At 39.3% G+C, this 26,718-nt stretch overlaps 1 protein-coding gene across 3 annotated transcripts in view; it reads right to left on the bottom strand.

Moving 5' to 3' along the window:
* LOC145775251 (NACHT, LRR and PYD domains-containing protein 3-like) overlaps nucleotides 1-26,718 on the bottom strand; it is a 136,289-nt gene that overhangs the window by 109,082 nt on the left and 489 nt on the right. For all 3 annotated transcript variants that reach the window (XR_014290140.1, XM_082586507.1, XM_082586506.1), the window contains exon 2: nucleotides 20,526-20,682. Coding sequence is in view for 2 of the 3 variants with exons in the window: in XM_082586507.1 (XP_082442633.1) it covers nucleotides 20,526-20,682 (157 nt within the window). In the remaining variant the exon portion in view is untranslated. The remainder of the gene's footprint in view (nucleotides 1-20,525; nucleotides 20,683-26,718) is intronic.

Consider the following 26,718-nt stretch of genomic DNA (forward strand, 5'->3'; position numbering starts at 1 on the left):
ACATATATTTAGGCTATAGCTTTATTAGCCCAAACAGCTTTAGCTGATATATTTAAGATTTGTACCCTATGGATAGTTGCTATGAAGATCGGCCATGGTGCGTTATCAAGAGTGCTGATGGTCGTGAAGGGAACACGTCTTGATGTGTTTAGCTCATAGCAAAGAAGAGCAAGGCAGGCAAAGAAAACCCCACAAAGAAATCCTACCACGGGCAAAACCATTTCAAGCGCAACGCACCAGGCCTTGCACGACTCATTAAATAGATACGTTATAACTTGACGACATGAAAACAATGACTAAAACAAACTAACAAAAACAACATTATCATCTTGCGGAAATTCAATTATACCCAGAGAAGTTATGTCTTGAAGATATCAAGCGTGCTTTGATATAAAGTTGATAAAGCGATAATTTTAGTCCCCAGTCAACTAAACTCGTCACCTCCACACCGATCCAACGTTAGCAAACGTTGAATTAATGCAAAAATGACAGGCATCCCTAGCTGGGATGTAATTGTGGCATGTCACAGTAATATGAGAAATTTGGGTTACCATATGTTTTACACGTTAAACCATAATAGAAGTAAAAAAACAAAACAATTGGGCATATTACGTTAGAAAAATGGAAAAACAAACAGACAATAGCATGACGATCCAGTCCAAGATATTGATATAAAACAACTGGTTGGAGCACATGGCCACCGCTTCACCGAAAGATGGCGATTGGTCAAAGAGGATGGAAAAACTTCTGCAGACTCTGTAGAACTTCTATGGACAAAAAACACAAAAACCAGAAAGCCACACATTGGCCTATCATTGCTGGGTAAAAACAATATTAGTATGTTTGGTGTATGTAATACTTCGATAGGAATATTTCAAGGAAGATTTAGCTTGTTCATTTTTGATTTAAAGCCTTTTACAGTTTTACATTCATTTCTTATAATAGTTGGAAGCTTGTTCCATCTTTTCCAACAAAGAAAAGTCTCTCCACCGCAACACTGGAAGGAATGGGGCTGGGGATGTTGTATTTAATGAACAGATGTTTTAACTCGGTATTCGAAAAGCTCAAGGACTTGCTCTTGTCCGAAAAAAAGGCATCCACAATTGTTGCTTCCTTCTGCACCGACGTTTCACGGGATGGCGCAAACACTCCAAAAAATACCTCCTCGGAGTCATGACTGGTGTTGGTGTCACTCTTCTCAGTATCAACCTGGCTTGATGTCTCCCGCAACAGTCGAATTACATCTGTCTTGACTTTTTCTCGCAGTACGTCAGTATCATCCGTGGAAACGTAGTGCAGAAATTGTAGCCACGACGTCTTGAAGGAGGGATGAAGACATGATGCTATAATGCATTTCATGTTGTTCAAGCACTTGTTGAATCGTTTCTTCACCCCTTCAAGGACTTTCACTTTCAACTCCTCACAGGTCACAAGATCACTGATCTCGGTCAACTCTTCCCGCAAATTGTGATGGTTGGAAGCAAGACTCCGTAATATGCCTTGGACTCGCCATGGAGAATGTCTAAAGCCTGGCAGATAGGCTTCATCACACGGAGATATTCGCCGAAGAAGTTGACGTCAGCTAGAAAAGACCGAAACCTTGCAACCAAGCCGATTATATAGCTGCTTGACCACGCCAGTATTGCAAAAACAAGCATTTTTTTCAATTTAAATTAAAAAGTAGCGGGTAGCAGAAGTGCGAGTGAAAAAAAATAGCGCCTCTCCCGCTACTTTGGAATAAAAATAGCGCCGCTACTCCAACTAAAAAGTAGCGCCGCTACCGCTACTTTTACCAAAAAAGTAGCACCTCTAGTAGCGCCGCTACAAAAGTAGCGTGCTACTGCCCACCTCTGCAGAGAAGAAAAAGAACAATGTGTATTATGTTATGAAGTTCTTAGTCATCATTAATTAAGGCCATCAAAAATGTAACTTCACCTGGAAAAACTTCGTCCAAATTACAAGGATAAACATGTGTGATAACGATAAAGATGAAAAGAAGAGTGTGAAGCGTCAGCGCTTGAATTCAAAATGGGGATTTTAGCAACATTCCAAAGGCATTGTTGAAGTGTCTTATGTGGTTAGTTTTATGATTGCAAAGCAATGTAAACCTACACAATTAGCGAGACTCATATTAAACCTTGTGCTTTAGAAATGGCTAAAAATGTTCTTGGAAGGTGAAGAGAGCAAATTGCTGCTAAGGAAGGTGAAGAGACCTTGTACAAAAGAGCAAATTGCTGCTAAGGTGAAGAGACCTTGTACTTGCAAGCCTTAAAGCAGCCGGCGGCCATCGCGGCCATGGCCGCTAAGTAGTGTTTGAATGACCGCCGGTGCTACCTCCTCCGTCGGCCAAGTTTGGCCGCCGGTTTCGTCTAGCCAATAATTTAATTTCGCAATAGAGTGATCGTGGATTAAATGTCGAAAATATGTAGCATCAAAGAGTGACGCAAAATTAAGTCAGCGCATCATAGTCACTACTGTTGTATTGAATACATCCAGCTGCGATCACCAGCGCTGTAAGTCTTGTTTGCAATTCCCGATGTTTATTTTAACGAAGTGTTAATCCGAAGTGCTAATTTACATCGGCTGGCAATATTGTCGTTTTTATATCGATTCAATTTTGTTGGACATTGAATCGTTGTTAAAAAGGAGAACTAGGTTAGTTGACATCCGTGGGTAAAACACGTGTCTTAATAGTTGAGAACGCTGTGGGTTAGTGACTTCACACCCTCAAAGGTGACATCATAACGGAATAAATGGTCAGGTTTTATGAAAGGCGGTATGCAGTTGAAACAATTTACTGAGCTGCGAGCAGTTAAAACAATTTAGGGTCGTTAGATGGTCCGGCAATACCGGATTACAATCCCGATAAAGCATTTAATGCGTGGTACAACGATTCTATTGCAGGACGTCGCCCAGACTTCAACAACGCTAAATGATCATTTTAACATTGTTGCAAGTTTAATGCTATTTACTTGTGCTATCGTTATTGTATTTTGGCCTCCAAGCACGCAGATTTGGCCGCCGAGAAGGAGCTCTCGGTAGGCCACGATGGCTGCCGGAAAAAAACACGAGTTTTAAGGCCTGACTTGGAAGGTGAAAAGACTAAATTGCTGTGAAGAGAAATAAAATTGCTGCTAATTCCTCTTTCAAACAATACTATACAGTGGAGAATTGATGATTTGTCTAACAATATAAAAGAGCAGGTAATTACAGAAATAAAAATTCACAATTCGGATTCTTCTCAATTCAACTTTAAGATGAAACTACCAACATTGCCCCTTGCTCCCATCTCTTGGTGTGCAGATACATATCGGAAAAAGACATAACAGACAATTTCAATTTCTCGGTTTGCTCTGTATTAGAGACCAATACGAGAGCTGTTGAGGTGATGGAAAGATGGCAGCGTTTTCTGACCAAGAAGGACTCGGCTGGGAAAATGTTTTTGTTATACGCAGTATGCACTGACGGTGCTCCTGCCATGTTAGGAGCTAGAAGTGGTTCGTCCCTCTAAGTTGTTTACAGAGACTTGAATTTAGAGAGCTTGTAACATAAGTTTCCCTATCCTTTCTAAGACTTCTTTTAACACACAATTCTTGAAGTTGATTTGATTTTCTTATTGAAGGATTAAAAATAGTCTTTCACAAATACCAAGCAGTAACACCAAAAGATTTTAGCCATCCGGACGGCAAATAACAGAAAACTGGAATGATTGAAAGTAAAGTGAACAGTGCTGGCTCTACCTTTGAGAAGGCGCCTTCCCGCAGGTAAAGCGCTAACAAATCAGATGACGCGTGCGTAGAAACAATAAACAAATGAGCCTCTGGAACATTGCGGCCCCTAATTATGGCACATAATTACAAGCGATTAAAGAAGAGGTTCATTGCCAGGCCTACACATAAATATTTACTAACATGTACGTTATTACTTGCCTGCTGCAGCAGGCTGGAGAGAACAATTAGAAGTAAGCTATACATATACCTTGAGTCGATACAAGTACATTGAGTAAGTATACATATACATTGAATTGAACACTAATCACACAGGATTTAACACAATAACGCAAAGTGATGAGTTGCCGGACAACGTCGACTATGAAGTTTAGTTACACAAACTGGCGCAAATGCAAGGAATAACATGAAGCCAACTTCCACTCGACATAAATTGGCGTGATGCGCACAGATAACAAAATAAAAAAATAACAAAAAAAAGGCAAAACGTCGCAAATGGTACACAAATTGATGTGATACGTAAGAGAACCGCTACACAGGGCATCACGTATGTTAAACATACGAAAGGTACAAAGCATATAGAGTTAGCAGACGTATTAAATTACGTTGGGAGCAGGGTTGTCCACCACCCACCGATCGAGTAAACTACCTAAATAACAAGGATCTCGAGTACCTTACCGAACTGTGGGATGAGCAGGTCAAGGGGCTTCGGTTTAAGGGCTACAGTAAAGTACACAGTTACGGTTCAAAGTTACGGCCCAAGTTACGGCCTAAGGTTACGAGCCAAGTTACGGCCCAAGTTTACGGCATCTCAACTGGGGCAATGCAGGAGATGTCTCTTAAGACCAATTTCACTTTGGTTTCACCTGTATGTTCATCACATTGAGAGATGGCAATTTTAGCCCTTCTTACAATAGGCTTACCATTCCTCATTTGAGGAATGACTTCCTCTACTCTACCCATTTGATAATTGCCTCTTTTCGCAATATCTTCTGGAGATCCCAACACAACTAATTGGCCAGGTTTTAAGTTTTCGCGTAATTTAATCCATTTTTTTCTGCCTTGCAGCCATGGTAAGTAGAATTCTACCCATTTGTCCCAAAATTGTTTGGACAAGGATACGTTGAAGCGATAGTCCCTTCTGAGGTGATCTCGCTCAGCAGGTTGACCTAATACGGAGAGTGGAGAAAAAAATGGAGTTAAAAGAGTTGCAGGTGTGATAACAGTGAAATCTTTGGGGTCATCACTAATTGGGATCAAAGGGCGTTCATTAACGATGCGGACAGCATTACTTATGTAAGTAATTAGTTCGATAAGGTTTGGTTTACGTGAGTTCGTATCCAAGATGTGATATAGCACATTCTTGATTTGTTTTACCATTGATTCCCAAGCACCACCTTGGGCTGGAGCATAAGGTGGAATAAAAACCCAGTCAATCCCTTCCTTTCTCAAGGAGTTTTGAAATGGTTTGGACTGGAGGGTTTCAGGTAAACTTTTTTGGGCAGCTTGGAAGGTACTCCCATTGTCGGAGTAAACTGTCTTAACCGGCCCACGTAAATCACAAAACCTTGAGAATGCAAGTAAAAGATCATTGAGCGCCAGTGAAGTGACTAATTCTACGTGAACCGCTCTAGAGGCCATACATGTAAAGAGGAGACCCCAAGCTTTCTTGTGACTTCTTCCCTCTGTGTAAAGCAAAGGGCCAAAATAATCGATGCCGCAATTGAAAAAGGGCTTGTTGTTAGCCGTGGTACGAGATTGCGGCAAGTCAGACATAAGTTGTCTAATGGGTTGTGCCTTATTTATAGCACACACAGCGCAGTCGTGTAAGTATTTCCGCACAGCAGCATTGCCATTGGCTATCCAGAATCTTTGTCTGGAGGAAAGTAATGTGTGTTGAGAACCACTGTGCGAATTTCGGTTATGGTAAAATAGCACGACAAGTCTTGTTAACGGATGCCTGGAGGGCAGGATCAAGGGATGTTTTGTCTCCAATGAGATGGCAGGGGATTTGCTTAAGCGGCCCTCGATGCGGAGTCCCCCTAAGTTGTCCACGCAGGGTCTGTATTTCTTTAAAAGGGTAATTTCTTTCAGGTTTGCTTGTTTATTAGTAGCGGCATTCGCAATGCAGTGCTTTAATACATATTGAAAGGATTCTGGAGATTCCTCCTTGGTCTGTTGTATTACATCACCGTACACCGATTTCTGAACATACCGTACAATGTTATTAAGTGCGTTGTCAAGATAAGGGGCGTTCAACTTTGGTATGGCAAATTCACTCCTCAAGGCCTTAGCGCGAACATACTCAACAAAGGCAGTAAGGTAAGAGGTTCTTTTTTGTAACAGATATAGCGTTGGTGCGCTCTCTATGAGCCGATCTAAACCTCCACCATGCGGCGCATTTGATAGATCTGCTTTAATGGCATGGACTGCAGTAGTCTCTTGTCCGGGTGTCAGTTTACCCGCCTGTTGAAGGAAAAGTGGGCCGTTTAGCCAAAGCGACCGCGACTCTTTTTTCAGCACAAGATTTGGGCGAGAGCCTACGTCCGCCGCGTTCATGTTGCTTGGGCAGTATCGCCAGTCACAGGCTTTGGACCATAGCAAGATCTTATCGATCCTTCTTACAATAAATTTAGCGAGTCGCAAGTCAGGATTTTTTATCCATTGCAGAACAGTACGAGAGTCACACCAAAAATGTTTCTCACAATTTAAAGATCCTAAAGCCTCATCTGCTTGCTTAACAAGTTCCAGCGTGTTTACCGCTGCCACTAACTCCTTTCTGGCGATAGGCCAGGAGAACTGATTTTTTAGCACAATTGTGCATTTTCCGAGTACAAACGAGACACTCGGCATATCATTCACGACTCTGCGTAAATATACCACGGACGAGAATGCTTGATTAGAAGCGTCGCAAAACCCGTTCAACTGATACGTCACAACGTCAGTTGGGCCTGGCGTTATGCCATCCACAAAGTACCACCTCGGTAACGAAAATTCTTTCAAGAGCGACAAGGACTGGAGCCAAACGGTCCAATCCTTAACAACACTATCAGGGATCTCATCGTCCCAATCCAATTTATCGATGGCTAGTTGTTGAAGGATCAAACGTGCCTTTACAAAAAATGGGGCACAAAACCCAAGTTGGTCGAAGTTTTGTCCCAGCTGACTTAGCATAGTTCTACGTGTGTACTTAACCAGGGGCTCTAGAGAGCATTTAATGAGTAACTCATCAGACTCTGTTTGCCACACACAGCCCAAAGTCTTAGCAGACGGTAAATACGTCCCGTCCGCATGTAAATCAAGGTCACGGATAGCAGGCGCCAGGGACTCACTGGTCAGTCCAGCTAAAATATCCATAGCGCTTCTGTTAGCACTCCACTTTACTAGTTTAAAGCCACGACTATGAAATAACTCTATTGATTCATCTGCGATTTTCTTTGCGTCTTCCAAGCAATTAACTGAAAAGATAAAGTCATCCATGTACATATTCTGCAGAACGTTACTTAAAGTCAACTTCATGCCTCATTGGAATTCTGCTCAGCCATCTTCTTGAAGGCTAAACAGGCTACATACGGGCTGCTTTTCACACCCCAAGGGTGGACACAAAAACGAAATGGGACTAGTTTGCCGTTTTCTATGTCATCTTGGTCAAACCAGAGTATTCGAAAGAGATTCCTCTGCCTCGCAGGCAGTCTTATCTGAAAGAAACATTTTGTAACATCGGCCATCAAGGCAAATTTCCCTAACCTGAACCTAGTTAGCACATGTAGCAACGGATTCAAAAGATCCGGGCCAGACATAATGACGTCATTTACACACACGCCGTTAAATTCGGACTTCCCATCATATACAATGCGCTTCTTAGATTGTGAAGTGACAAAATATGGCAGATACCATGTACAACCCGTAGCGTGAGTTGCACTCAAGTCGTCATCGATACGCTCGATATAGCCATTCGACTGCAAGTCTTTCATCGTATCGGTTAGATATTCACAAAGGTCGGGTTGTTTCAAAGCCTTTTTCCGAAGTGCCGTAGCCCTGTCTACCGCCAGCTTATAATTGTTAGGTAAGTTGATGTTACTCATCAAAGGGACGGGGATTTCAAATTGTTCCCCTTCTAACTTAATATTTGGTTCGACTTGTTGAGTTGCAATCACATCATTACGAGATAACTGAGGTAATTCGTCATTTATCGAGATTTCCCTAATCACCTCTTTCAGGTCATTAATTTCCTGATTTTTAGTTTTAACTTCAGATTTGAGGTAAGATATCACATCACATTCTAAAGCCAGACTGGTTTTACCAACTTTTGTAACGCTCGCCTCTATGGGTGATCTCCCACCACAGGCCAGCCAACCAAGAGGAGTAAGAATTGCGTGTGGGTCAGTAACATTTCCTCCTGGGCGCTCCTCGTGGACCAACATGAGATGAGCATTGTCGTTACCTATAAGTACGTCGACCGTGTCCATTTTGTCTAAGGAAAAAATCTCTACATCATCAAAATTCCTATAGTCACTCACGTTCTGTCTGTGTGGCAGTGCGTGAACATCATCACCCCAAGGGGAGTTGACTACTGATGTAATGCTGTTAAACAATTCTCCAGTGCTTAATGACTGGATGCTAAACTCTACTAAATCAGCATTGGTTGCTTTCTTCCCAATCATTGTATCCATATTAAACGATACATTGTCGAAAGGAGATAAACCCAGGTCTCGGACTAATTTACTTGACACAAAGGTAAGTTGAGATCCTGGGTCATGTTGACAGTAAACTAACTTCGACTGTCCGTTGATAGGGTTGACAATCCGGGCGGCAGTCACACGATTCCAGGCCGCCTTGACATTCCGGATACAGACGCTACGTACCTCTAAGTTGTTGCTGCGTCCAGGTGCCTGATTTCTATTGCCGTTGTAGTGTACTTTTGTAGAAGAATTACCCTGAGGTACCAACTTATAAAGTTGATGTAAGAGGAAATGATGCTTTTCAACTCGATCATCTCTGCATTCACGACAAGTATTACGGTAGGTACAGTCATCAACAATATGGTTACTACTCAAGCAATTCAAACATCTTTTAGCCTTAATGATCAGGTTTTTTCGTTCTACAAGAGACATGTTTAAGAATCTAGTACATTGTGATAAACGGTGATGTTCTTCAGCACCATTCACCGAACAACAAAGACAAGGGCGTGTTGTAGAGGAATATTTACTGTTACTAAATACCTTTGCTGAGGTTTGCCTCACTGGGCATGCAGATGATTTCTTGTACATCATTTTGGCTCCCGAAGGGTCAGAATCACCTAGCAACAATATGGCGAAGTCGGAAGATAGACATGTTTCTTCCCGTACTACAAAATCAAGTAAATTGTGAAACTCAGGTTCGTTAGTACTGCCATGTTGCTCAAACAGGAAGTCTAAAAATTTCGATCGTGTTGCCAGTGGCAGTCGTTTCGCTAAGTCTAATACAAACCGTCCTTCCAACTTGTCGCGTTGGTCATGTGCCTGAGCGTAAAGCAAACATTGTGATAATTGATCTTTGTAGTCTTTCCACATAGAAGCCGACACCGATTGCCACTTAGGTCCGTAACGATACTTCCTGACTTCCGGTTCCGCATAAAAGCCACCACGTACTCCAAAGCGTTGTGATAGCCGTTCTAGAGACATTTTAATCCTAGCCTCAGGAGGCAAACCTGGGGTATCAGAAACAAGATTAGCTATAGTTTGCGCAGCCGTTCCGACACACGCAGCTTGCAGTAAAGTTAGGCAAGATTCTTGGAAGGGGCAGCTTTTCATTAAAGCAGTGATGCGATTTTTGAAAAATATGAAGGGCATATTCTCCCCATTATAAGCAATCAAAGTAGCTCTATCGAGATAGGCCCTACAGTTTTGATATTGAAAAAATGAATCTTGTTGTGTACCATTAATTTCAGACTCCCTGGGTGGCCGAGAATCATAGATGTTAGAACGACCAGTACTTACGTGCCTTGGGATTACTTGTGGGTTGTGAGAATGGTTCATACCAAAGTTCTGAGTTCCTGTCGTCTGGCACCCATACGTGTCCCTAAAGTTAGACTCGGGCACATAAGGCTCCGGGGATCGAGAGACCGCTGGGGTTTCGTCAAGAAGTAAGGCTTCCCAGGTTAAATTATCGTTCCTATTTAAATTCGACTCGGTGGGGACATCTCTAGCGGCCCCAAAGCTTACATGTCTTTTAAATTCCGGGTACGTGGGGTCATCTCTAGCGGCCCCAAAGCTTCCACGTCTCTTAAATTCCGGATACGTGGGGTCATCAAAGGGAACGTTAGTATTCAGATTAGTGCTAGACTCGGGAAACGATCGGTGATCTTCACCCAAGCCAGTAGTGACATTTAATTTAATTTGCTGTTTCTTGAATTCAGACTCGGCACTTAACTTTTGAATGGCTAGGTTAGATCTTATCTCTTCCTTTTTCAATTCATTCCTAGCTATCAGGGCATTAATTTCTCTTTGTTTATTAAATTCTATAAGAGCTTCAGAGTGCCCTGCATCGGGGTCAAAGTTTCGAGGCTGTAGTTTAAGTCGGGATTCGTAAGCAGCCAGATGAGATTGAGTTTCGATCTTAGCTTTAAGCCGAGTTGTCATGGGATGAGACCCCTTTTTATATGTGTAGTTAACTTCAGGAACTGTCTCATCACACTCTTTAGTCAAGTTAACGATCGGTGGGTGGGTGGCCCTCAACACATCACCATGATCACCAATTCCAACATTTAGGCCCTCAAAGATACAACTAGATATGGGCGACGAAGACATTCGCCTAACAATTACTGGTTAAAGAATTACAGTACAATACTACAATTAATTACCGGCTAAGAAATACAATATAATACAACACTACGATTAATTACTCAATTGAGAAAAGTTCGGAACTACCTTGCATGCCAAGAGTTCGTTTGTTTGGCTATTCTTTGTTTCTTCTGAAGCTTCTTTATTTATTCCCTTTATGATTGAATTCTTTCACATTAGATTTCTTTTCTTCTTTCTTCTGATGTTGCAAAGTTAGATTAATTTGATGGTCTTTGAACTACTATTTTTAATTTGGTTCGTCCCTCTAAGTTGTTTACAGAGACTTGAATTTAGAGAGCTTGTAACATAAGTTTCCCTATCCTTTCTAAGACTTCTTTTAACACACAATTCTTGAAGTTGATTTGATTTTCTTATTGAAGGATTAAAAATAGTCTTTCACAAATACCAAGCAGTAACACCAAAAGATTTTAGCCATCCGGACGGCAAATAACAGAAAACTGGAATGATTGAAAGTAAAGTGAACAGTGCTGGCTCTACCTTTGAGAAGGCGCCTTCCCGCAGGTAAAGCGCTAACAAATCAGATGACGCGTGCGTAGAAACAATAAACAAATGAGCCTCTGGAACAAGAAGTAGCCTGCAAACGTCTGTGTCCCAATCCATTGCATGATACACAGATTAGCCCTTGCATCGAAAACTCTTTCAGAATCTCTTCAAAATGTTCTGAACAAAGTTATCAAGACCATAGGCATTGTAAAAAATGGAGCATAAAACATACGACTATTCAGAAAATTATGCTCGGAGATGAATGCTGAAAACTTAAGTTTACTTTACTATACTCGGGTACGTTGGCTATCCAAGGGCAATGTTTTAGCTAGATTTTTTGAACTACGGGAAGAATTAAAAGAATTTCTGAACATGCAGGGAAAGTACGAATTGGAATCTTGCTTTAGGGATAATACCTTCATATCTAGACTTGCTTAATTTTTGACCAATTCAACCGCTTACATCTCAAGCTACAAAGAAGGAATATAACTGTACTTGACTTTATCGACGCTCTAAATGCGCTTGTGTAAAAACTTGAAAACTAGAAACGAAAAGCTGAAAAGGGAACTTTTGCAATGTTTAAAGGCATAGCCTACTAAATGAAAATTTCAAACGGGAATTAAGCATTAAAATGAGTAAACTGAACATTCAAGAATACATTTCAAAAAAAATTACCAAAAAAAATTTGTTTTCAATGGCGCTGGCAAGGCCCAAAGTCCAGTGTTTCATTTACTTTCATTTTTTTTCAAAATGACCAAAAAGTGCAAACACTACTCGAGAATAGGTCACTAAAGACAGCAATAACAAAAGCCACGTCTGATGTTTTGAGCAAACTGTCTGATGTTTTGATGTTGAAATGTGTTGTTTTGATGTACATACATACATAGCCTACAGTCAAATCGCTCGCAGTAACAATTATTGCGCAATTAGCTGATTGCTATAGTCTGTAGTGACGTAACTTTACAGTCGCACGCTTCGCTGCTCAGGCCAATTTCGTTTTGAAAGCTCTGACAAAAGCACGCGCGCAATGGTGGTCAGACCGCAATGGGGCAAAATTTTATTGAAAATCGTTTTATGGTAGTATGTTAAACACAAAGAACGTGGAAAATCGCCAAGTCAGGTTTTTCCTTTAGTATCCCTTTAATGACAATAAAAGAAGAAGAAGATCCCTTTAAGACCATCTCGTCTGTGATTGAAGATAACTTGGACATGAATTTATCGTTTGAGATATTGCAACATCGCATCAATCTCTGGAAAGAATTTTTAAACTACTTTCCTGAAATATCTGCTGTTGATTTAGAGCTGGTGAGAAACCCTTTCGCAATATCAAAAGAAAAAGTTTCCGATGACTCACAGGATAAGCTCATTGACTTGAGAAACGACCCTACTTGTAAAGACATGTATGAGACTTTATCAATCTGCGGGTTTTGGGCAAGGGTGTGTGCTTCTTATCAGCTTAAAGGCAAAGAATGTATAAAAGTGCTGCTGCCTTTCATCAGTACGTATTTATGTGAAACAAGGTTTTCCACTTTGGTGCGGAGTAAAAGGAAAGCTCGGAACCGACTGGAAGTGGAAGATGGTATGTATTGTGCGCTATCTTAAACCCCTCCAAAATTGATATGGTTATTGATTAATATTGGTAAACGTTATTGGTTAATAATGTTCAGGAGCAAGCATCTCACTAATAGTCGGTTGAATAAATAATCTGTTTTGAAATGTGTTCTTCTGCTTTTTGTTTATAAACCAATTGGGTATTTTTTTTGTAGCATTCCTGTATCACCTGTTCAGTTTGTGCTTGTCCGTCTGGAGTGTCGTTAGTATACAGTTACAGTTACAGTGCAAAGTCAAATTTACCTTACAAGTTTCATTTTATGTATATTGCAGATATGTAATTCCTGAAGAAGACACGCGTGTCGAAAACGTTAGAGTTTATTTTTAATTATGTTATATTTGTGTATGAAATACATCATGTTAAACCCGCTAAAGTTACTTTGTTTTATTTCTCCATTACTAATGTAATGAAGATTGATGAAAACTTCTGAAAAACAAAATCATCATAGCAGGATAGGAATATTATTACAACTCTTAAACCTACAAAAGGAAGTGGAGAGGCACCACCTCAATCTGACCTGCACAAAGTAAATCCCAAGAAGTGGTTTTCTGGACTAGTTCATTAAAGGTAAGTTGGATAAAGGTACAGTATGTTAGAGCCAATATAGAGGTACCATTGTAGAAGTTTGACACAAGATTATCTGATATAGATAGAGAAGCATGCATAATCCCATAATGATACTTGCAAGTTTTTCTCTAGTTAAACCAAAGTATTCACTTATAATTCTATTTGGGTAACACCATAATTGAGAAAGTATGGCCATGTAATAAAAGTTTTGTATATTTGTACAATTCACAATTCATGGTGTGATAATTACCACCACTGAAGTCTTTTTGGCATGACTAGAATGACAAGTTTAACCTGGTACAGGAATTTATAACGAGAAGAAAACCACAGACTGGCAATGCATTAACCAGTCATATAGCGTATGTACTTTAATGCTGTTAGTTACAATGTTTTGCTTTTTTGCAGGTAAAAGCTTTTGAGAAAGTCTACAATTTGAGTAAAGCAATGCCAGATGTAGACGAAACAAAAGTTATGGCAGAACTGGCAAACTTTTCCAGTCAACAAGACTTTTTTAGCTTGGAGTTTCCGTGGGCATCACTTTCTTCTGAAACACTTTCACCCACAGTTTGGTGGACTGGCTTGTGCGGACAATGTCAGCTATCGAAAGTCATAACTCAGGTTCTAGAACTTCCATGTACTTCAGCTGCATGTGAAAGAAGCTTCTCAGTTCACGCTAATGTACATTCAAAAAAAAGAAACCGACTTACACATGAGCATGCTAAAAAAAACTCGTATTTGTAAGCCAAAACCTCAAACTGACGGGGTTGGTTATTTCCACCAGTGACAAAGGCACTTTTGACCAGCACTCCACACCTTTTCCAATACAACGTCAAGAGGTTGTTCCAGTTGATGTGCATTTGCCAATAACCAGCAGAAGAAGCCCTTTAAAATCCAATTAAACATACAGCAGTGATAGTGACAGCTCTGATATTGAGTCACAGTCAGACTCCTTCACATCTTCTCACATTCCTTATGTTAACACAACAGAGTATTCATCTGAGGACTCTGATCTTGCATAACTATTTCGTAACAAGCAAATAGACTCTTACTACATCAGATTTTTGTTAGTTTCATTAAATTTGTTCTTGTTCCCAAATAAAATAAGCTTTCATCTTTGATGTTTGTTTTGTATCTTTAGCCTGCATGGTGGGAATATGGGTAAAACTTTATACTTGTCAGGAAAAGTATTATGAAGCATTTATTCACTATGTGTACACTGAGCACAGAGCAGTGCTGAAAAACTCCACTTTAAAGGGAAAACTTCTTCATTCAGGGTTGGTAGTTACTAGCAATTTAGTCAACATGGGTGGTGGGCATTTGAAAGGAACATTAACCTAAACCTTTTCTGACAAATGCACTTACTTTTGACAGCTAAAAATATCAATGATAAGATTTCTTGCATTATGTCACAAATGATCTGCAAGAAGCATCAATGACAAAGTGTCTATGACCTTACAACACACGAAACATTTATAAAGCATATACATCGTTGCTAAGCCATCAGCTAAAAACATGTTTAAACAAGCTATTGGCAATAGCTTGCATTAGTAAATTACCATAAACAAGGTAATGTGTGTTCTGAATACTGCCATCTTGTTTTTGCCAAAATTTTGTCAACTCATTGAGTGTGTACAAGAATAACCAGTATTGGTACACTAACATTGTAGGCTAACTTCCATAAAGGGCACTTCCATAAAAGGAAAAAGAAATTAACTCATCTACATTATGTCATGTATCAAATTGCATTAATTCAATATTTGTCAGGTCTACTGCTACAAACATGCCTGAGAATGAAGAAGAAAGGGAAACAGTTTTATCGTGCTTCTCAAAAGTATTCGAAAAGATAATATTTAAACGGATTTCTTGTTTTATTGGTAAAAATTCTGTACTCTTTCCTACGCAATATGGATTCCGTACTAATCGCTCTACAACACATGCCGCTCTCGATATCATCAGCACTTCTTACGATCAAACGAAAACCAACGATTTTACAGGGCTTGCTTTCTTGGATCTAAAAAAGGCTTTCGATACTGTTTGCCATAAACAACTCTTACGCAAACTTGACCACTATGGTATCCGGGGAGTAGCAAATGACCTTGTCTCATCCTATTTGAATGGCCGTCATCAATATGTTGAGATTAACAATTGCTCTTCCACTCATCAGCTTATTGAGTACGGCGTTCCGCAGGGATCCACACTGGGCCCACTGCTGTTCTTGTTATATATAAATGATTTGTCCAATAGCATATCATCAATACCAAGATTGTTTGCTGATGACACGTGTCTCATTGTCAAAGCTGAAAACTTAAGTCTGTTAGAAAACAAGCTCAACTCGGATCTAGTCGAAATCAGTAGCTGGATAAATGCCAACAAGTTAACTATCAATGCTTCCAAATCAAATTTATTAGTAATTCCGCCAAAAAAAACTACAGTAAACTTGATAAAATCAATGTTCTCTACAACGGTGATAAATTAGAAATAGTTGACCACGCTAAATATCTTGGTATAACTATTGACAATCAACTTTCGTTTAAACCCCACATCGATGATATAAAATTGAAACTTGCTCGGTCAGTCGGCATCTTGTCTAAATTAAAATCTTTCATTCCTTCGAAAACCAGACTTCAGTTATATCACTCGCTTGTGCATCCCCATATACAATACGCGATAACAATATGGGGTTCCATTTTTAAGACACATGTCGACAAACTCCAAACATTCCAAAACAAAGCAATAAAAATAGTCGCGGGAGGTCGATGGTCGGATCACGTGATTCCATATTTTAAACAACTAAATGTTCTTAAAATAAAAGATTTGTTCAAACTCGAAACTTCAAAATTAATGCACAAATTTGAAAACAATTCACTACCATGTACTTTTTCTAACTATTTTAAAAAAGCAAAAAATGTTCATTCTCGCAATACCAGAAATGCAATTGACAAGGATAATTTTTATGTTCCTCAATATTCATCTTCAAAACTTCAACGTAGTTTTAAGTACACAGGAGTGGAAATTTGGAATTCAATCCCATTGGAAATAAGAAAAAAATCACCTAACTCATTTAAAAAAAATTATAAAAATTTACTACTATCATTTTACCAATGATGATGGCTTCAGGACCATGTAGAACTTTTATTAGATGATGTATTTTGTGTTCATTCAAGCAATTATACCGTAAATTTATGTTTTAGATTCTTTTACCTCGCTTTATTGATGCTTAATTTGTTACTTTTTCTTTTGTTGAGGGTGGCTGCTCGACTAGAAGACCTTCCAGGTCACTTCGCAGCCACCCGTTGCAGTATCCACACATAATACATTCTACGTTATCGTTTGTTTTATGCGATTTTGTTGAATATGTGTGTTTATACTCGCAACAAATAAAATGTCAATCAATCAATCAATCAGTGTAGGAGTTAGGACTATGCAAAAAACATATGCTACCAAGCACAAACACTTAGGAATTTCAGCACACCAATAAAACCATTTTTACTAGTTTATTGTTTTTCAAGAGCACTATAATGAAACTCAAAACTTTTTGCTGATGACATCATTTTGATATCTTCAACACCCAATGAACTCCAAACAATGTTGACTGAACTCGACGAGACAAGCAAAGAGGTCGGTCTCAAAATGAATTTGACTAAAACACAAGTTATGTTCAATCACCACGTCAAAGGAAACCAAAACATTACATTAGATGGAGCCAATCTCCAAAACGTAAACAAATACACATACCTTGGCCATAATAGTAACCACATCACCTGATAAAGAAGAAGAAATTAAAAGAAGAATTACACTTGGTTGGCAGGCATTTGGAAGAGCGAGCTCAATATTTAAAAGTAAATTACCAATCTCAATGAAAAGAAAAGTGTATAATCAATGCATTCTCCCAACAATGACATACGGAGCAGAAACATGGAACTTAACGAAAGCACTAACACTCAAACTACGCACTGCGCAAAGATCACATGAAAAAGTACTCCTAGGCATTACATGGAAAGACAGGAAACCAGCCAAATGGATACGACAACAAACACAAATCAAAGATATCATTCAAACAATAAAAAGTTTAAAGTGGAATTGGGCAGGACATATCATGCGAACAACTGACAACAGATGGACAAGAAGAGCTACTGACTGGATACCGCTTGACAGTAAACGCAAAAAAGGGAAACAGAAAACAAGATGGCGAGACGAACTCTACCAATTCGACAAACACTGGACACAAACGTGCAAAGACAGACAAAATTATAAAGATATGGGAAAGGCCTTCGTCCTGCAGTGGAACAACAATGGCTGACAATGATGATGATGATAATGAAACTAAGCTGCAAAGTGTAAAAAGTTTGCAACTTTTCCAGAAAAATATGAAAAAAAACAAAAGAACTCATTTTTTTGGCCCAATTTTTTTTTTGAAAAAAAAAACGGTTCGTTTTTTTGCATTTACATCTCTAGTCGCAATGCATGAATGACTCAAGATTTGATTATTAGCTTTTTGTCTTTTTAATGGACACGTCTGCAGGAAACTCTTACTAATCAGAAACCAAAAGGGTGAGCTAAGTCTGGCTTGCCGCAGTTAATCTCAGTCCTCGCTGCTTCAGAAACAACACAGGAGGTCAGCTACTCTATTTTGTTTTCAAAGACCGATTACGTTTGGATTCGTTGTCAAACTGCGTTTGGTGATTAAAACTATAGTTCATATATCTTGATGAAGCACTTATGCAAGCTTGCTCAAATTCCACTTTACGACTTTTTCTGCGTTATAACATTCTCCCGCATTTTCATATTTTTTTACATGAATAACAAAACGAAATTGCTACAATTTCTAAATGGAAGGCAAAGATTTTTCTCTCAAAATGAAACAAAACTTTGTGAAAAACTTTAACATAAAAGTAATACCGGTATATAATTAACTTACCATGAATTCAGATCTTATCAAAAAATCAAATTTTTCATGTTAAAAATAAAGCCAGGTAGGACCCCAATATAGCTACATCAAATCTAAAGCCTACTAAAAATTAGATCAGCCAACAGTGAAAATTAGACCGGTTTATGCGGTTATTCAAAGTGGTGGTTTGCATGGGTTGATATTGGCCTAGTTTTGCTTCATGCAGCCCAACTAAGCTTAATATAGGAACAAAATTTAGAAATTTTGATGCTAAATAGACATTTTTTTACTTAAATTCCGTCAGAGAAAATTTCTTGGCCAGGCTGTAGGAGTGTAGGTAATTGCTGTTGGCCTAGTCAAAATAAAACTTTGTGGCTTTCTTAAACCTTGATGTAGACAAAATGAGTAAGTATAACTTGTGCTGAGGAGTGATAAGTAAAAATAGATAATACATCATGTAAGAAAGCCATCACGGCAATAAAATGGTAAAAAAAATTCAGATATCCCCCTAAATGGAAGTGGTTGACCTGTTATGACCAATTATAAAGATTTTAACAATGCAGAAACGCACGCATAGAAATGCTTTTTTTGTGTGTGTGTGTGCATGTAGCAAAACAGCAAACCCTTACTTGACTGGTTTTAATCTTACTAACTTCAGTTGACAACAAAAAGATGAAAAACAACCAAAATTCTGGTGTGACCGAAAGACAGCAACGATGTCATTAACGCGTTTGCAAATGATTGGTTAGTAACAATAATTAAAAAACACCAACTTCATTAATAACATATAGTCAAGTGGGGTAAAAAAAAATAGTGGGGTTATTGGGGTAAAAAAAAACACTTACCATCTCACATCTAAAATGAGTAGATATTCACTCAACTTTTTTAGTGTCTGTTTAAGTGGTCTTTGGAGATTACTTTGAGGGGTAGAGGAAAAAGATTGGATTTGACAAAGAAGAGCTATATAATATAATTGGGATGTCACTGCTATTTCTTGTCTTGCATTCGAGTTTCAAAATAGAAAAGTTTCAAGTGTATGAATTGTGCAAATAAAGTGACTGGTGACCCCCACGGTTCACACCCCATATGTCTTTCTTGACCTCGATATGAATAAAAATAACACTGTACTGCATAAATGTTAAGGTTGCTAAACTATTGACAGTTCCTGGTGTATATACTTTTCAATGTTGAATTCGAAAATGCTATTCATTTTCTTTCATCAGGTCTAAACTTTTGGTAAGTTGCATTTGAAATTTTTGACAGCTTCATGGCTTTGCGATTGAGAATTGTGACGTCATAAAAACGATTCAGCAGTTGAATAAAATTTCATGATATCACAACAAGATTGTGCATAATCACGATCAAAGGTAGCATAATTAAAACTATGACCAGTGGAGAAACAGCTTGACCTGATTGAAAAAGACTGATTGCATTTTTTAACTCAACCCAAAAAATTGATTCAAAAACAGTCAAAACATTTTTAATGCAGCACAGTGTATATAATTAATATTGGTGCTAATAAAGAAAAATAGACAAATCAATGAGAAAAGGCCATAGTTTTACGGGTCTGCTACTTTTCGGCGAATCCGATTCGGCGAGTTCCCTATTCGGCGATTTTTTGAATATCCAACAACGTCTTTTGTAAATCCAACGATTGAATATTATTCAATATTCAGACATTGAATCAATGTAAATACGAACTGTTAGGCTAATTGGGTTCATTGAACAAATCGAATGGCTTTTGTAAATGTTTCTCAGATAGGCTGCAACCTATATTATACCTGGTCAGCAAAAGTTCCTTTTTTACACGATTTCAACGTCTGGCAACGTTAAAACGATGTAATTGTCATTACATTACATTCAAAAGTTTTGTTGACATCAAAAATTCTTTGACTGTTTTGCGTTACAGCATCGTTTTGTGAAAAAGGTTGTTTCGATGTAAAATATATTTGAAACATCATCTAAAATCAACAAATAGCTTATTTAAAAAATGAATGACAAAACATGACGCAAAGAAGGTGGATGACGTAGGATTTTTTGTTTTTTATCGTTTTTTTTTTGTTTTTTATTCGTTTTTTTTTACCTATTTTGACATTAAACGTCACAATATGGAGCAATTAGAGTAAATTCATTGCAATTTGCATTTATGCAAATTGCAGCATTAGGGCCTTGTGGCCTAGGGATGGTGTCATTTATGTTTGTGTCATTTGAACCGTGGCATAAAGTCGTGTATCCGTAGCAGGCTACTCTATGCACGCAAATGTATTTGCATGTTATATATTTTTATTGCTGTGAATGATTATCTTCATCAACAGTTTGTTTTTACAAAATTAATTAAAGTACAAAAACATTTCATCAAAAAAATGCACAAAATTACGTTACCATAAACAAACTACAGTACTCACAAGCAGAATTAACTTGATGATCAGATTGAGGATTGGTTGTGGTTACATTGTAACTATAATTATGCTGATGGACCACTCCAGCACCAATGATGCTGCTCTCCACTTTGTCTTTAAATTGAACAGACATTCTCGGTTCCAAAGTCCGGCGTTTAACTTCCTACAAAAAAACAATAATGAATGTCACAGTGCCTCTGTTTATTATTATTAGGTAGGTTAACTCTGCCAGATATGCAAAGTCCGTGACCACCTGACATCTAAGTGCCCAACCAAAAAAGACCAACCCAGGCCGATCCACCTCGGGAACAGGCACTCAAGACTAGAAAGGGGATGCCGGTGAGGAGACCAAAACGCTCTCTAAATAGGAACAATAAACGCTTCTGCCTAAAGGCTGAGGCTCAGTTCCTTAGGAAAAATTCACAAGCCAACCCACGACCATGCGTTTCCCCTGCTTAAAAAATACAGGATAGGGTACCAGTACGATTCAAGCGAGTTGTTGCCTACCAGACAAGCGATTATCTCTGCTTGTCATTAATTAGGCTTTCACAAGCCTGGTTGCAAAGCTGTATGATCCAAGCTCCAGGACAAGAAAAGGGCACAGAAGCGTAAAACACCTACGACAAGCGATGATGACTTTACCATCGTGGGCCACAGCGGCAAGCACAACCCAAAATCCTGTGAGTGAGGCAGCTCGACTTCAGCTGCCGAATTGTTGGAAAGACACCTATTCAACAAACAGGAGACTATAACCTTGTCTCCAAACGGGCCCTCATTGAGCAAGAGGAAATCGATTTCACAACCAACATCTCCCAAGTCGACAACTTCAAAAGACCAGGGCGTTTCTCACGCCAGCTCCAAGATGTATCGGTCTCGGTTGACAAAGACCACCTGCCAACTGACTCGGAGTCAGCGTCTCTGCGGGTTGGACTGCCCAGGGCCTCTCATCATCATCGAAATGTCTTTAGTTCGGTTTGACCAGTGAGTTCACAGACACAGACGACGACCTAGCCGTCCATACTCCAGCCTGAAATCTTTCTATTTTCTTTCTATAACCATGTTCACAGGTACAGAAAGTAATGATTCGGATGCCAGAATGGACCGGTACACGACATCTGGGCGAGCCCAACTGGGTAAACCCACTTGGGCGATGGTAGTGAAAGTTTAGCATTCGGAACGGTGGTGACCTATATAATTTATCTAGTTGCTTTGCAGCATCACAGTTTATCGTGAAGCTTAGGAGAAACCCCTCACAAAAGAGATAAACAAATGGCCAAAAAGTGGTTGACGTCAGTTATGAACGCTCCCTAACCGTTATCGAAACTTCTCAGTCACAATACCGATGCTGATGGTGCATTCTGTTGAAACATTTTTCGGTATAAGCGACAGGCAGCAGAATCATCCGACAACCACTGCGATGTTCTGATTCCGTGTGACTTCAAGTCTTAAAATGTAATGACTGTCAGTCACAATGTGTTCTGTAAACTGCTGATGCGCCTACGCAGCGTCTAGAGCCGAAGTCACCAAATGGCGGCCCGCCGCGGTGTATCGCTGCAGCCCGCGGAAAGGTATCAGCGTACAAGTATAACCAAAAATACTTTCCTTGAGGAGTTAAAGAGCAAGAAGGCAAAAAATACTTTTCGGGAAGCATATTTTCGGTTTGCATACGATTCCACCGATCGACCAACCACATTATAGTTCTAGGTGGGGGTTGCTTAAAGTTATACCAATGCGATGTCCAGCCACACTGTCCCAGTGGTTGATTAAAATGTCTGTTTTCAAAATTGTCTGTGAGCATAGGGTCGCTTATTTTAAGTTTGCAAATGTCATGTAAACACTAGTGTGCGTTTCACCGTTATTGTGTTTCACGAGCGAGCAGTATTCCCTTTATGCAAATTTTTGTTGGCAAAATAGGTCGGTGTGCCAACTCAATTTATAATAAATTGGCAAAATATTATATATAAATTTAGAGACTTTTTCTGATTGTATTATGAAAATATTTACCTACTGGGTACGAAATGGGTTCTTTTCTAGAATAAGAGTCAACCTACCTAACATTTTATGAGTGCGGCCTGCCACAGCTCTCCTTAGTGCCAAAGTGGCCCACATGCAAAAAAGGTTGGTGACCCCTGGTCTAGAGCATTCGGATTAAAAAATATCAGTTGATGTTCAGTAGCAGAGAACACAGCTTGTTGTACTAACCACACGCAAATTAGTAGCTATTGCTGCAGTAAACGATTTTATTTTAAGTGCCCTTGTTAAAATTATGACTCATAAGAAGTCCCACATAGTCTGTGGTGGATATTATACTGTCCATTGCCAATAAATTGGTCAACGAGGCGCATAATGCGGTTATCGGCTTTGTATTTTCTTCGTTTGTGGCCAAACTGGCCATACTAGCGTATGGCCTACGAAAACAAAGGTAATGTAGAAAAATGCTGCTGACACTCACTGCTTGTTTTGAAATGGCAAAGTTTTTTTTTCAAGTCTTTTGCGCTATCTCGTAAAATAATTATTTTGCAATGTTAAGTTTCTGATCTGTTTGCACTCCCGTCACTTGTAGATTGTCCTCTACGCAAAGAAACTCGACCTACCTACACTTCTTGTGTCAACGCTAGGGGGACTTCTTCCGGTAAAAATCCCAAAAAAGGTTCATCCGAAACGGCAGAAGTTAATCTGCAGAAAAAAACAATTTTGCATTGCCTGCCATAGTGACATCCTACCATGCGGCGCACATAAGATTTATAGCGTCTAGAACAGTGGTTTCCAACGTATGGGTCACGACCCAAAGTTGGGTCGCCTGATTATTTTTTGGGTCGCTTGTTTTTCAGGCATATTGTATTTTGGGCGAAAAAATAACAATGAAAAAAATTAAAACGTGAGGAGATCGATCACAAAACTAGAAAATATAAACACAAATCATGAAGCGTTTCATGTCGGGACATCAGAAAGCTTTGTAGCAAGATCGTAGTGCAAGAAGTTTTAACAGTTTTCGTTTTTATTACTGTTATTATTATTAGTAAATGTAAAATCAACAAAAATTTCAGTCTCAAACATAAATTAACTTGCCAAAATTACGGGATATACATAGCAACGTGCACTATATGTCATGAACGTTATGTCGGACAAACCATGACAAATTTCTCCACACGTTGAGCCACACATAGTCTGATGTGGTAAAACGCATCAAAGACAAAATCCCAAGTGCTGTATGGACTCATTGCTTTCTCCACAGAGAGGCCTTTGCTGGAAAAAAACTGTTTCAAGAGCTGCACGAAGTGTTGAATGATGTTGTGAAGTGTGTATACTTCATCTACTTCATCAAAGCAAGTCCACTAAATCGGCGTTTGCTTTCGTCTTTGTGCACTGACGTGGATTCAGATTATTATCAAGCATTGCTGCTGCACACAGAAGTGCTATGGTTGTGACGAGGTCGTGTCCTGAAGCGAGTTAGTAATTTACGGGAAGAGATTGCTATCTTCCTGAGGCAACAGAACTGTGTGAGATTAGCCGAGAAGCTTTGCAAGAACATGTCAACGCAAAGGTTGCTTACCTTGCCGATATATTTGACTCTCTGAATTCTCTAAATTGATCTATGCAAGGCAACGGTTTTACGGTGATTGATCGTGCCGCAAAAGTTTCTGCTTACCACAAAAACTCATATTCTGGAAAAGTTGTGTCACCAGAGATGAGTACGATATATTTCCTCAGCTACCGGTAGCGCAATATATTTGTGGCAAGAAAGTTGATATTAAGCAAACCATAATTGGACACCTGGAACAGTTTGACAAAAATTTTGTGCACTACTATGGACAACCTCTAACACTTAATAGCCAAAATGATTGGATAATTGATCCATTTGTTGGAAAAGACCTGCCTCAACTTTCCATCCATGTTGCAAAACAGTTTATGGACATAACGACAGAAGCAGCAAATCGTATTTCTTTTGCTTCCTTCAAAGACAAATAGGCTACCCCAAAGATTCTGCAAACATCCACTTTCAGGCTTCCATGTACAAAATGTATCTCACAGTTTCAAATTTAATGATTCAAAAATAGATTCCATTTGCAACAACTTGGCTTTGTGAGACTGGATTTAACGCCATTGTGTATTGAAAACTAAACAGCGAAACCGGCTAGAAGTTAAAGCCGACATGCGGCTATGCCTAAGCAAAATAACGCCTCGATTTCATAAACTCACTGACAGCAAGCCAGCACAGCTATCTCATTACTGAATTGATAAACATATTATTTTCGGAAGAAGTTACTGCTTTTGTAATGCTATTTGTTTGCAACGCAATCTTGTATGGCTTTTAAAATATTACGATAACTTGCTTGGGTTGTAAGATTTTACCGAACTGAATTTTTTTTTTAAATGGGTCGCCTTAAAAACGAGTTGGGAAGCACTGGTCTACAGGGTGCGGCGAAAATCCTTGGACAATGGACATATTTTGTAAATTAATTTAAAGTAGGTTTTAATCTGTTTACCTCATTGCTATTATTCAATATGGAGTGTAATAAACCCTATTTTTAAGATTTCAGTACTTGGGTGATAAAATTTAATTGAACTTAATAGTATGAAGGCTAAACGTGAAGCCATTATTGAACTCCACCGCGCGTGAAAGACAAACTCTGAGATTGTAAAGCTGATTAAAGCTCCCAGATCAACAGTTTATCACACTGTGAAGAGATTTGAGGAACTTGGAAATGCTGCAGATCGACCTCGCAGTGAAGGACCACAAACTGCTAGGACACCAAAGCTCATTAAAGCTGTCAAAGCTCGTGTTAGGCGCAACCCAAACAAATCCATGAGGAGAATCGCTCATGACATAGATGTGAGTGAAAAAACCATGAGAAGAATTGTTAAAAGTGAATTGAAGTTGTCGCCTCTCAAAATGCAAACCTGCCAGCACCTCACGGATCTCCAAAAAGAAATTGACTCGAGCGAAGATTCTCTTCAACAAACTGAAAGATGGTACGCACACAGATGAAATCATTTTTTCTGATGAGAAATTGTTCACAGTTGAGGCAATTTGCAATCGACAAAATGATCGAATTTTTGCAAAATCATCAGCAGACATTCATGATTCCGTAAAGCGGGTTTTCAGACGTCAAAAGCCCTCATCCGTCATGGTTTGGGCCGCCATATCCAAGACATGGAAATCTCCTCTCATTTTTGTCCTCAAGGTGCAAAAGTGAATACAAATTCTTACATTGAGTTGATTTTGACTCCGGCACTTCAAGGGGCCAAGAAACACTTCAAAGAAAGACCATTCACGTTCCAGCAAGATGGAGCGCCGTCACACACGTTAAACAAAACCCAGAAATGGTGTCAGGACAATTTTTCAAGTTTCTGGAGCAAGGAACTTTGGCCACCCTCATCACCAGATCTCAACCCCATGGATTATTCTGTTTGGTCCATTTTGGAGGCAAATGCTTGTGCTTCGTCTCATGTGTCAGTGGATGCTCTGAAGCGCTCCTTGGAAAAAGCATGGCTCAAAATACCCCAGGAAACCCTGTGTAACGCTGCTAAGAGTTTCCGTAAGAGACTTGAACTTGTTATTCAGGCGAGAGGACGTCATATTGAATGAAATTTTGTAAATATGTTGCAAACTGTCTTCTCTAATGCATCTTAAAATTTTATCTTGTTTCATTAACGTTTAAAAGAATTATTCAATTTTTAAGTTGTCCAAGGACTTTTGCCGCACCCTGTAGAACACTAATTGCGTGTGGTATGTTGGTGGCTGTAGCGTTTTCATCAGCATCGCTGGTGATCGGAAGTTTTTGCAATATACTTGTCAACCACTTTTTGGCCATTTATCTTGGGAAGTCTGCATTTGTCTCTTTTATGAGGGGTTTCTCTTAAGCTTTACGATAAACCGTGACGCCGCAAAGCAACTAGATAAATTATATAGGTCATCCCCGTTCCGAATGGCTAAACTTTTGCTACTGTCACCCACTTTGGCTGTCACCCATGTGGGTCCCTTTCGGTCAGAATAAGTCCCTCGCCTCTCTGGTCGGTGCCATCCACGTAAGTAGGCCTATGGTGTGCCTGCTGAATGTTTGGGTGTGTGGACGATTCCCGGAGCAGACGAATTAATGATGGGACAGGGAACAAATCCATTTTATATCGAAAATTGTAAACCTGCATAATGTGGGTCTGCTACTATTCGGTGAGTCCGATTCGGTGAGTTCCTAAC

Source organism: Aplidium turbinatum, chromosome 8 (assembly GCF_918807975.1).
Source record: "Aplidium turbinatum chromosome 8, kaAplTurb1.1, whole genome shotgun sequence".
NCBI classification, from domain to species: domain Eukaryota; kingdom Metazoa; phylum Chordata; class Ascidiacea; order Aplousobranchia; family Polyclinidae; genus Aplidium; species Aplidium turbinatum.